General features: G+C 38.2%; 1 protein-coding gene across 3 annotated transcripts in view; it reads left to right on the top strand.

Annotated features, from left to right (window-relative positions):
* The first annotated feature begins 3422 nt into the window (after positions 1-3422).
* The window catches only part of LOC114361761 (eukaryotic translation initiation factor 2B subunit gamma), a 51893-nt gene continuing 42936 nt past the window's right edge, over positions 3423-12379 (top strand). For 2 of the 3 annotated variants that reach the window (XM_028316937.1, XM_028316919.1), the window contains exons 1-6: positions 3464-3481; positions 3610-3789; positions 4058-4884; positions 5442-5671; positions 6385-6555; positions 7434-7532. Coding sequence is in view for 1 of the 3 variants with exons in the window: in XM_028316953.1 (XP_028172754.1) it covers positions 3630-3789; positions 4058-4884; positions 5442-5671; positions 6385-6547 (1380 nt within the window). In the remaining 2 variants the exon portion in view is untranslated. The other variant, XM_028316953.1, reaches the window with a different exon arrangement.

Below are 12379 nucleotides of genomic sequence, written 5' to 3'. Positions count from 1 at the left end.
ATCGAATTCTAAGTTGAGTTTTTTATCGTGGTTTGTACTTTTGTTTTTTGACTAAATAGGTACATATTCGATATTAATATCAAATAAAAAAAGCGGTTGAAAACACGCGAGAAAAAAAATTGAAGCAGTTTTCAGGTCAAAGGAAAGACAGTGCCAATTCATGTATGGAAGTTTGACCAAATGCTGCCCAGAATGAAACTATTAGTGCATTTTGTTCCTCAGGCCAATACTAATGTGTAACCGGAGCGCACTGAAATCTATCCCTGGAGTTAAGAGAAAAAAAGTTTTGTTTTAAGTTATTTTACATATCATCGATATACATAATTATACGTACTACGCATAAGATTTCGCGATTGTGGCATTAAATAACACTCGATATGTTGAACTTAACCATACTGGGCCCCGATTACGCTAATTTTTAACGTCTCCAATACAGACGCGCTTCTTCGATTCTGCGATCGATTGGTAAAAACAGCTGACGTCAGCTGTTTTTAAACCCGTACCGTACCATATAAATCCGTATCGCAGAATCGAAGAAGCGTGTCTGTATTGGAGACGTTAAAAATTAGCGTAATCGGGGCACTGCATCCGTACACCTTACTTTAGTGCGACGAGCAGCTGGACAAGCTGAAGGTAAGAAGACCAGAATCATGCACAAGCAGCTGGACAAGCTGAAGGTGAGAAGACAAGTCATGCACAAGCAGCTGGACAAGCTAAAGCAAAATTGACAATAACCATGCACTAGAAGCTGAACAAGCTGAAGGTGAGAAGACAAATCATGCACAAGCAGCTGGACAAGCTAAGGCAAAATTGACAATAACCATGCACTAGAAGCTGGACAAGCTGAAGGTGAGAAGACCAGAATCATGCACAAGCAGCTGGACAAGCTAAGGCAAAATTGACAATAACCATGCACTAGAAGCTGGACAAGCTGAAGGTGAGTAGACAAGAATCATGCACAAGCAGCTGGACAAGCTAAGGCGAAATTGACAATAACCATGCACTAGAAGCTGGACAAGCTGAAGGTGAGAAGACAAATCATGCACAAGCAGCTGGACAAGCTAAGGCGAAATTGACAATAACCATGCACTAGAAGCTGGACAAGCTGAAGGTGAGAAGACAAATCATGCACAAGCAGCTGGACAAGCTAAGGCGAAATTGACAATAACCATGCACTAGAAGCTGGACAAGCTGAAGGTGAGAAGACAAATCATGCACAAGCAGCTGGACAAGCTAAGGCGAAATTGACAATAACCATGCACTAGAAGCTGGACAAGCTGAAGGTGAGAAGACAAATAATGCACAAGCAGCTGGACAAGCTAAAGGTGAGAAGACAAGTCATGCACAAGCAACTGGACAAGCTAAGGCAAAATTGACAATAATCATGCACTAGAAGCTGGACAAGGTGAAGGTGAGAAGACCAGAATCATGCACAAGCAGCTGGACAATAAGCTAGGCAAAATTGACAATAACCATGCACTAGAAGCTGGACAAGCTGAAGGTGAGTTGACAAGAACCATGCACAAGCAGCTGGACAAGCTGAGGTGAGTTTGACAATAACCATGCACTAGAATCTGGACAAGCTGAAGGTGAGAAGACAAATCATGCACAAGCAGCTGGACAAGCTGAAGGAGAGAAGAGAAAATTCGAGCCATGCACTAGCAGCTGGACAAGCTGAAGGTGAGATGATAAAAATAAGAACAATGCACAAATAGCTGGACAAGTTGAAGGTAAGAAGACAAAATTAATGCACAAGCAGCTGGACAAGCGTAAGGTAAGTTGACACCATTCACAAGCAGCTGGACAAGATGAAGGTTGGAAGACAAGAGCCATGCACAAGCAGCTGGACAAGCTAAAGGTGAGAAATTATTAAAACAGCGCAGCGCTAAATCGGTTAAAGAATGTCTAAATCGCACTAAAGTAACGTGTACGAATACAGTACGGTTAAGTTCAACATAGCGAGTGTTATTTAATGCCACAATCGCGAAATCTTATGCGTAGTATATACAGGTTGGAATTTTGTAATGCCACCTGGAGGGAAAGTACTCTTAATACTGTAGATAGAACATTTTACTCAAAGAAAACATTCCCTTATTTTTTAAAAGAAATATAACCGCATTCAAAGATTTTCAAAAATTTGCTTGCCATACCCAGGAATCAAACCAACTAAAATCCGTTAAAAATTACACCCCTGTATTTTTACAAGCTATAAATTGACTTCACTTGTTAGTATGTGTGGGACAAATCTTGCAACTGAATTTAAGACCAGTTCTCCTCAACCGATTGAGCTGAAATTTGGTATACTTATGTAAGTACGATGACAATGCAATATTATGGTACCATTGAGCTGGTCTGATGATGGAGTCGGGAGGTGGCCATAGGAACTCCTAAACAAAACGGCGGAAACTCATCGAGTTTGGGTTCGTTGGATTTGTCTTTTCGAGCACTTTAGTGTTAGATAATGTCCAGGGTCCTGAGATTAAGATATAACTAAAAAAAAGTGTAAAATAAAATTATAATAAAAATAAGGGTTCGGACAATATTTTCATTGAATAATGTTTCCGACAAAGGTTGTTTAATTGACTGACATGTTTGTTTATCGTATAGTACAGTCCACTATGAAAATTAGCTGTGGTTTGTTTCAACTACCTATTTTAAAGTTTTTTGTCACTTTCTAAGTGTTGAATTTTATGGAATGGGAAAAGAAGTACCGAGTTTGAAGCGTTCATGAGCAGACATTGCAGTTGAATATTCAAGTTCTGAATTTGATTATTGACGAATAATAAAATAAATCCTACTAACTCGATTGATGGTTTCATTTAATTTATTTAAACCAGGTTACCTATAATAATATTTTTTCGTTAATTTATGAAAATATCAAATTAGCCCGTAATCCAGAATCCTGATACATAAAGTTAGCCTATTAATTTAACACAGGTACGACTGTACTCAGTGTTGCACTATCAGACGCGCCTCTTCGCCAGGGTTTTTATGTTCCTGGTCAGGCTATAAAGAAAAAGTCACTTAGGGTCAAATGGGCGAACTTGTAGTAACCTTACCTATACCATTAAGTATTCTGTGCCTGTACATCCACGAAGTTTGTCTAATTTTCCGCCAAACACCTTGTTTAAAAAACTCGCGTTGTCTACAGACTACGCCCGTCAAAATCAACTGGTATGGTATTTTTATATTACATTCAAAGTGCCTTCGTTTTGCCGAACTTGCAAATGATTGGACGGACACAATCTTAAGACGCAATGCAGTTGAGGAATCGATTCCAGTTGTGTAATGGCCAAGTTGTAGGCCAAGTCACGTTTCAGAACCGACCGAGTTTAGCAAGTTACGGAACATGTCTACTGTCAACAAACGTCAAAATCAAACAAATGTCAATTCTGACGTTAGCTGTCAATGGAAGGAACGGATGGATTGCAAAGGAAGTAATTTGGTGTGTGTAAATGAAAGTAAATATTGAGAAATAAAAGTATGTAACATCTTAATATTACTGAGCTTTCAAAGAAAACAATTCACTGTCTGAATTATTTGTTTTATGCACATTGTGTCTTATGTTCATAACTTACGAAAACTAACCTACACTGTACGTGTCCACAGGGCGATAAAGCAAAGTGAAAATGCACAAACTGCTCGAATTCCAAGCTGTGGTGCTTGCAGCTGGCAGAGGATCGCGAATGCCAGATGTAGGTGGAGAAGTATCGAAATGCCTCTTACCTGTGGGACCATATCCAGTCTTGTGGTATTCCCTGAATATGCTTGAGAGGATTGGCTTTCAGGGTAAGCTTAAAACCTTTCAATAACATTAATAGCACATTCCCTATGTTATAATTTAGCATTTGACCTTACAGGAACTTATTACACAACTTTTCTTTATATGACACGGCCCTCTCTATATTTTTGGAATACAAATCTTACCTTTCCCTAAACACCTATAAAAACTAATTATCAATCTGTAATAATAATTGTAATATACCCAATTGTAAACATCGTTAAGTACCTACTTAAAATTGTGATAAAATAAAATGTGTTAATTTCTAATTTTCAGAAACAATGGTGGTAGTGCTTGATGAAGATAAATCAAATATTTTGAATGCATTAGAAAGATGCCCTCTTAAAATCAAACATGATCTAATAGTCATTCCATCGGAAGAAGACTGGGGCACAGCCAATTCCCTCAAACACATCAGCAGCCGAGTCACTACTGATCTTCTGGTAGTCTCTGGAGATCTGATATCAAGTATCAACCTCAATGAAGTACTGAATTTGTACAGAAAACATGATGCAGCACTCACTACTTTGTTCTTCAATAACGGCCCTGAAGAATGGATAGAGTTGCCCGGACTCAAGTCAAAAACAAAACCTGACAAGGACCTGGTTTGCATAGATAAAGAAACTCAAAGACTTGTCTTCCTAGCTAGTGCCAGTGACTTCGAAGAAAATGTTACAGTACCAAGACTGCTTGTAAAGAAGTTTGACTCAATTAGTATGTACAGTAGACTCTTAGATGCCCATGTTTATGTCATGAAAAAGTGGGTGCTCAATTACCTTGTAGAAACAGATAAATTTACATCTGTCAAAGGAGAACTCGTGCCCCATATAATAAAGAAGCAGCTCTCAAAACCTAAAAACCCAGCAGAGAAGAAGGGCACTTCAGAGAAAAATGTAGATATCACTAAAGAAATCTTTGATTTTGCCACAGAAAGTGGGTACGAATCTAAGATCAGGGAAATGTCTTCGTACAATGATCATAAGCTTGGAACTAAAGGAGTTTACTATAATGATTTAATCAGATGCTATGCTCACATACCTGATAAAAATACTTTTGGCATGAGAGTGAACACTCTTTCTTCATTCTATTTGTGTAATAGCAAGGTAATTTTTGCAATTTTTTTGTTGTTGTTCAATAAGGTTGTAAATGTAAGCTCCCTTGATCTTTTTAACAACAATTAAATACTCCAGTATTTATAGAGGAAGACTATGTCTCATGTAAAATGTTTGCCCAGGTGTGAGTGAGCTAAGTTATTTCTTTATAATATACAGGTAAATGTGAATATGTAAGTGGTTCCTTCACCTTGCAGCATAGTTCACACATTTTTATAGAATATGTAAGACAGCAGTCCTATAAACTTAAACCAAGTTTTGGTAACACTTCAAAGTCAAAGTAAACATTTCTTTATTTTGTATAGACATAGTATTGACAAATTACAAATCGTAAAATATTTTGCTCATGAAGCCTCTACATGTCTCATAATCTTTTTACCCTACCAGTGCTTCTAGACCAACATTTGGCAAGTGCTGAGAAGAAGCGCTGCAACAAACTCAGTCCCAAATGAATTAAGTTATAATCATTTGTGTTTAGTTTAAGTTCTTAGTTCAAATGATAAAGAAGAAGCTATGTAAATAAAGCTATAATTGTGTCTTTCTTTCAGATATGGTCAAAATGGGAAGAAATAACTGGGGCACCCCTTGTCGATAGATTCCATCCGAATAGTGAAGTGAAAACTAAACAAATAGATGAAACAAGTACTGTAGGAGAGAAGAGTGTAGTTAGTGAGAAAACCTCCATCAAGAATACATTTATTGGTGCCAATTGCACCATCGAAAATAAAGTCAGACTGACTAACTGCATTCTAATGAATAATGTTACAATTAAAGAAGGGTAAGCCTGTTTATCTGTTGAAATAATAAAGAAAGAATTTATTCACCTTTCAACAAAACAATATAATCATTTCTTCTAGTAAATATAAATTATAGTAAATCTGTTTAGTATAACACAAAGAGGTTTCTTGTATGATGATTGTTACAAAACATAATTATTATTATAATAATTTACCTAGAAGTTTATTTGCTAATACAATCGGAAAGGCCTTGTCGCCAATAAAAGTCAACACCGCACCAACCGCACCGACATCTTCAAAGCGCCTAAACTGCGTCGACAAAAATCTACTTTCAAATGTTCTGTATAATTTTTGCTATGTCTAATACGGGACTATTCCCACCTCTCGTTCACACCACTGCAACTCCTGTGTAGCCAGAATCTACAGCTTTTACCGGTAGTTGCTAATTGCTCATAAGATAGGCCCCCTTAATTCAATTAATTGTCCGTGGTGCATAATCAATCAATCAATGGTATTAAACCTTTGTTTGTCACCTGTCATCCGCTTTGCAATGGAGGGAAGTCGAACCTTAATTTCGAACTCCTCCTATGTTCTTCTGATTAATTTCGTTGCGGGTCCAATGACAGTTTAACTTTCTCCCGGGACAAACTTGACCTTCATTGGTTGGGTTTTTGTGGCGGTCAAGCTATGTCTAATAGCCAACTTTTTAGGTTTTTACTTCTAGAACATTAAACACATTGTCTTTTTTTTTCAGCTGCGTCCTCCAAGATAGCGTGATATACACCGGCGCAACCGTAGACACCGGTTGCTCCCTACAGCACTGCCTCGTCGGTCCCCACCACATAGTCGCCGCCTCCACCACTAGCAACCATCAGCTCCACGCGGAGACCACGGAAAATATGATAACACTCGGATAGTCGGACATGTAAATACTTGATTTAAATAATATATTTTATTACTCATCAACAGCCCTTTACAGTCCACTGCTGGACTATGAGCCTCCTCCACTATAGTGGAGGGTTTTGCCATAATCTCCACGCTTGGCAGGCGGGTTGGAGATCGCAGTTTAAAAGATTGATGTTTTTCAGAGAGCGCTGCTGCCCATTCTCTGTTTGATGTGTAGTCTCTAAGTCGCCTCTTACGACACCCGCGGGAAGAGTAGGGGTTGGTGACAAATGTATTCTACTCTGCCGTCACCACACGGCTTATTTTATTACTGCAAGCTCTCTTTGTCTTTTAGAAACTCCTACAACGATGTCAGGTGTAATCAGAGGGCAAAAGCTAAGCGTCCACATGTCGGTATCGTACGCATCGGACGTATCGCACGCAACGGATCGCAGTATTATTTATATGGAAACTCATACAAGTGCGTCCACCTGTCCGCATCGTTCGCATCGCACATCCGATACGATGCATCCGTTGCGTACGATACCGACAAGTGGACGCTTAGCTTTAGTGTGAGTTTACATTAAACGTCGTCACTAGTGACGCGTTAAAAAAAATACAAAAAATATATGAAGATTTTAGTTCTTGAAAGTTTCCGCTAGGGGCGCTGTATAATCCTTCATACATTTAATGTCACTTTTTTATGCAGTCGACATCGAATGCGTTTGACGTAAACTCACACTCACGCCCCCAGTTGGTAAAGTGATAGTCTTTAAATTAATTCATTTCCCTTGTTTACAGAGTACACAAGTGTTTAAACTATTAATTAGGATGTTTGCATGTATAGTGTAGGACTATAGCATGAATATAGTTATATCTCAAACTGATTTAAAATTTGAAAAAAATGGACTTGTTCAGGTGGAAATTGAACCCACGAACGCTGGCTTGCGGTGACTGCTCTGACCACCCAACTACAGCGATCAGTTAACCTGTCGAATGGTCCTTGGGTCGTGAAAGGTGGGTGCAATTTCTTCAAGTTACTCAATATTATATGAATTCGAGATACAGAATTGGTTCAAATATTGAAACTTGATCTATCACAGGCCTAAATCTAAATCCAATGCGAATCTAGTTTTGAGCTTAATTTCATAACACTACTCGCTACGAAACAAACAAAATAACCGCAAGTATNTAACGCCGCCATCTCTAGTTTTCCGTAGACCTCTCACGTGCAATTTCATTTCTTCGGGCTTAATTATTTTTTGCACTAGGGACTTGGTTTCCTCGCTTGACTTCATTTTATCATTCGGGTAAATCGCTACAGAACTGAAGTTTTTGGGCTGAATAAAATTGACAGGACTCTTTTTAACCATGTCAGCAAAGGAAAACGCTCCCGAGATAGGTTTTGAGGTCACTTCTATGCNTTATATGAATTCGAGATACAGAATTGGTTCAAATATTGAAACTTGATCTATCACAGGCCTAAATCTAAATCCAATGCGAATCTAGTTTTGAGCTTAATTTCATAACACTACTCGCTACGAAACAAACAAAATAACCGCAAGTATAACCAGCGTTGCGTAAGCTATAAAAAATAAATCATTTCGGTCGTTTATATGCAACACTGATCTGAGTGTTACTGATAAGTGTTCAACTCAAAACTTTAAACTTTAGTCACGCACATTGGAAGTACTTATTCATCATAAGTAGTATAATATAACGTCTTGTTACATAAGACCTAAAAATTTTACCGCCATTCATTCAGCGCTCGCGTGAACAAAGTAAAAAATCCATTGTTTCCCCTTTTTCTTTACGGACCTTATCTATGTCGAATTTGTTTTAGAAGATACATGGTACCTATTCCTATTAAAATGAGAAATTCGTTTTTTCAAGTGACACAGATACACAAAAATATTTTAAACTGTTGCACTTTTCTATAAAATTATCATTTCACGTTAATATCTAATTTACCGTTATAAAAGTTGTAAAATCCCGTGAAGTGATAATTTTACAGTACTAAAAGTTGAGTTATAAGGAAAAATAAGATGTGATATTAGTTTAGAGCTAACTACAAATATTGCCGTGTATGCCGTGTGGTGACGGCAGAGTAGAATACATTTGTCACCAACCCCTACTCTTCCCGCGGGTGTCGTAAGAGGCGACTTAGGGACCACACATCAAACAGAGAATGGGCAGCAGCGCTCTCTGAAAAACATCAATCTTTTAAACTGCGATCTCCAACCCGCCTGCCTAGCGTGGAGATTATGGCAAAACCCTCCACTATAGTGGAGGAGGCTCATAGTCCAGCAGTGGACTGTAAAGGGCTGTTGATGATGATGATGACAAATATTGCAGACCTTGACACCGACTTTTTAAGCTAATATTTAAGTCACACATAATACATGGCCTGCTCACCTGCTCAATAATATTCCATACCTAAGTACAATATCTATAAGAATATTGTATAGAAGTGTCAAGATAATAATTTAAATACAGGTCATCATCCTCACGTTTGACTCAATTGTCATGAAAAATATTTTTATTATAATGACTCTTGGACCCTTCTTAGTGATCATGGCCTGCGACCTCAGCTTTGAGAATCATCGTCATTTCAACTACAGGACGTCCACTGCTGAACATTGATGATTGATTCCCCCAATGATCTCCTTTTATGGCGAATGAAAACAAAATGTTTTTTCCTATTAAACTTTTCGACATGACTGTAATCAAAATAATGGTTCACGTCGTTAATCCTTACTTCTAGCTAACAATATCTAGAGCATTTGAATAAAAAATAAACATAATAATGTATGCAAACATATGCACACCCAAGTGAAGCAGTTTCGATAGAGGATTGCCTAACAGCAGATTGCGTGCAATGACAAACGATAGTGTGTTAGTACCAAAACATTTCGTCTACCCGCATTCCAAATCAATATTTGTTTTGTCTGTGTGTCGCAAGTCCTAACCATAGGTAGGTAAGAGGAAAAAGTTTTTAGTAATAGAAGAGGTAGGTATCGTTCATTTCAACCATTTGGTTCACTGCTGGACAGGCAAATGACGTTCACTGCTGGACAAATGCCCATTGTAGTAGGTATCTAGGTAATTTTCCAGAGGGGTGACTGTGGTGGTAATTGGCCCCTGACTTGCCATTGCCATGACCGAAGAGAGGAGAGGGGTCCCCCAGGTTGTTGTTACTTAAAAGATAAGTTATCTTTTAAGACCAACATCCTAAGGTGGGCACTACTTAGACCATTTTGGGCTGAGCACGGCCGACCCCCTGCTAAATACGCGCATGCAAAGGGCCGCTACCAATCGATCAACGTGGAAAGCATTAGGGGAGGCCTATGTTCAGCAGTGGACGTCCTATGGCTGAAATGATGATGATGATGATGAAGGGCCTCCCCCTAAGCCTATTTCCATAACAACCATTCTTACGCTGCCCGTATCAAGGTAATATGTACTTCCCGCGGATGGATTAAGTAGGTGTAGGAACCTAAAACCTATTATTCATCAATGTTAATTCAAGAACATTTTTTCAGTAATGGAATAGGTAGATATAGAAAACTGTTGTTAATCAGTTAATTCAAAAGAAAATATTTTCAGTAATGAATATGAAAAGTTAAATTCGTGGGATCTGTGTAAGTAGACACAGTTTTACACAACATTAGTCGCCATCGCAAAAGCTGCGAAGTTATAATCCAAGTCTAATTCTGAGAGAGATATGAAGACATGAACACAACTTAAAAGTAAATTAAGTTTCGCAACTAGAAATTGTGATGAATACCTACTTATAGTTAATCTGCGCAAGAGTGCAATGAAGTAATCTTGGAGTGTTGCTATTTTCTCTAAACACTATGAAGACATCCAACACAGCTTACGTACCTACCTAATCCCAGTAAAGTGCCAGAACTTTCATCATACCAAATCATATACTCACCACTATTAATCCTACTATAATATTATTATAAAAGCGAAAGGCTGTGAGTATTAATGATTGTTAGTCTTTCACGCAAAAACTACTGAACGGATTTTAATTAAACATACAGTATTGTTGTTTATACATCAGAATAATAAAAACCAAGTACCTAAAAAAAGACCCGATTTATTTTCTTTTTATTTGTTTTTATACAGAATAAGGACCGCAATAGTGGAACGCCTCACACTATCCACTTGAGAACAAAATTACCAACCATGGTTGTTCGACCAACTGCCTTACAAGACATGACATCATATGGGAAGTGGAGGGTTTAGTCATGCGAACATGAACCTAATTACTTATTAATGAGGGAGACATTCTCCGGACATTTCTCAAGTGTCTGTCGCAAACGCTTTCAATGGTTTAGAATGCGCTGGGTGATCTAAGGGTACCTAGGCGTTGCAGAGATTCCTAGATTGATTAGGGGTTACGTAATACGTAAGCAAAACGGAATGCAACTTCCCTATTCTATGTATTCGCAAAGAATACGACCAGAACCTATTCTGATTTTCTTCATCTCAATCTCTTCAAAGAATAAATCACACCCATTTACCAATGATAGTTTTAGTGATGCACCCCAGTCGATGTCTGACGCGACGGTGCCGCAATGGTTCAAATTCGTTCGTTTCAGCCTATACGGTTCACCAAATGATTTATGAACATGAGCAAATAATTTAAAATAAGGCTAAACCTCATAAATAAAGCTTCATACTCACTGCCGCATTGGAACTATCACAATAAACATACATGGAGCACATATTACATGTCGTAACACATTCGTTGGTATAGTGATATAATGCAGTATTGCAGACGACCGATCGCATTACAGAAATAAGATACAAATAGAGAAAAACCTAAATAAACCTGGGCCAGTAACCTGAATATTATGCTTGGTTGTGCATTCATGCAATTCACAGATAACTGGAAACCAGCGAACGAAACTGAAGGAGAGTTGCATACATTTCTACAATTTCAATATAATGTACCTACCTGCAGGCGCCTAGGCGTTTCTACATAGCTGGCAATATTAATTAAGTTCATTTTAAGCGCTATTATCTTACAAGATGTTGATTAGTAACGATAACAATTATAGGTATGTTAAAATCGGACACACATGTCCAGGAGATTGTTTTCAACTCAACGTAAGATGTCTTACATAAATCCAATTTATTACTTCAAACTTTGGACTGTATGTCCGACCTCACCCACTAACAATCGATGAAAGTATAATTTTGGGCGATTATTGAACTGCTAACCAGACATACCAAGGTCTCGATAACTATTATCGAGTGGTTAGAAAAAGAATTTTTCATAATCGAATTTAGCAACCTCATGTTTTGGCGCCATTGTAAAATTATTGCAGCAAGACCTATTGGTTGGATATTGCGTGTAGATTGAGCTAGGTCAGCGAGCTGTAGTAACATACGCTGTTATATAACCCTAAGTACTTAAAACTACTATCGCCACAAATCTAAACCACATAGACTTCGCTGTAAGTCTGCTATGCAACTGAAATAGAGATTGCATCGTCTACTACCCAAGCACTTATAATTGCCACAAATAATGGTAATAATGATAGATTGTAGGTACATAGCACATTCTTCATTTTCAGTTTTATTACATTACCGACCATATGATAAAAAATCACATGGATGTCCGTAGTAAATAGGGACCTTAAAGGGTCCCAAGTACTTAAACAGCGAGACGACGCCGCGACGCCTGGAGACGCATGATACGTAGGGCCGACCCCAAATAAAATGGGCATGGGACAGGCAAAGAAGAAGACCGACCATTTATGATAACAAAAGAAAACCACGCACTAAGTACATCGAATTTTAATCTGACACATTAGATCCTGATAGGATATAAGGGATAAGAGACGAAA

Source organism: Ostrinia furnacalis, unplaced genomic scaffold, assembly GCF_004193835.3.
Source record: "Ostrinia furnacalis isolate ACB-3 unplaced genomic scaffold, ASM419383v2 OfSCF0375, whole genome shotgun sequence".
Lineage (NCBI taxonomy): Eukaryota > Metazoa > Arthropoda > Insecta > Lepidoptera > Crambidae > Ostrinia > Ostrinia furnacalis.
This window is presented reverse-complemented; position numbering and strand designations above follow the sequence as displayed.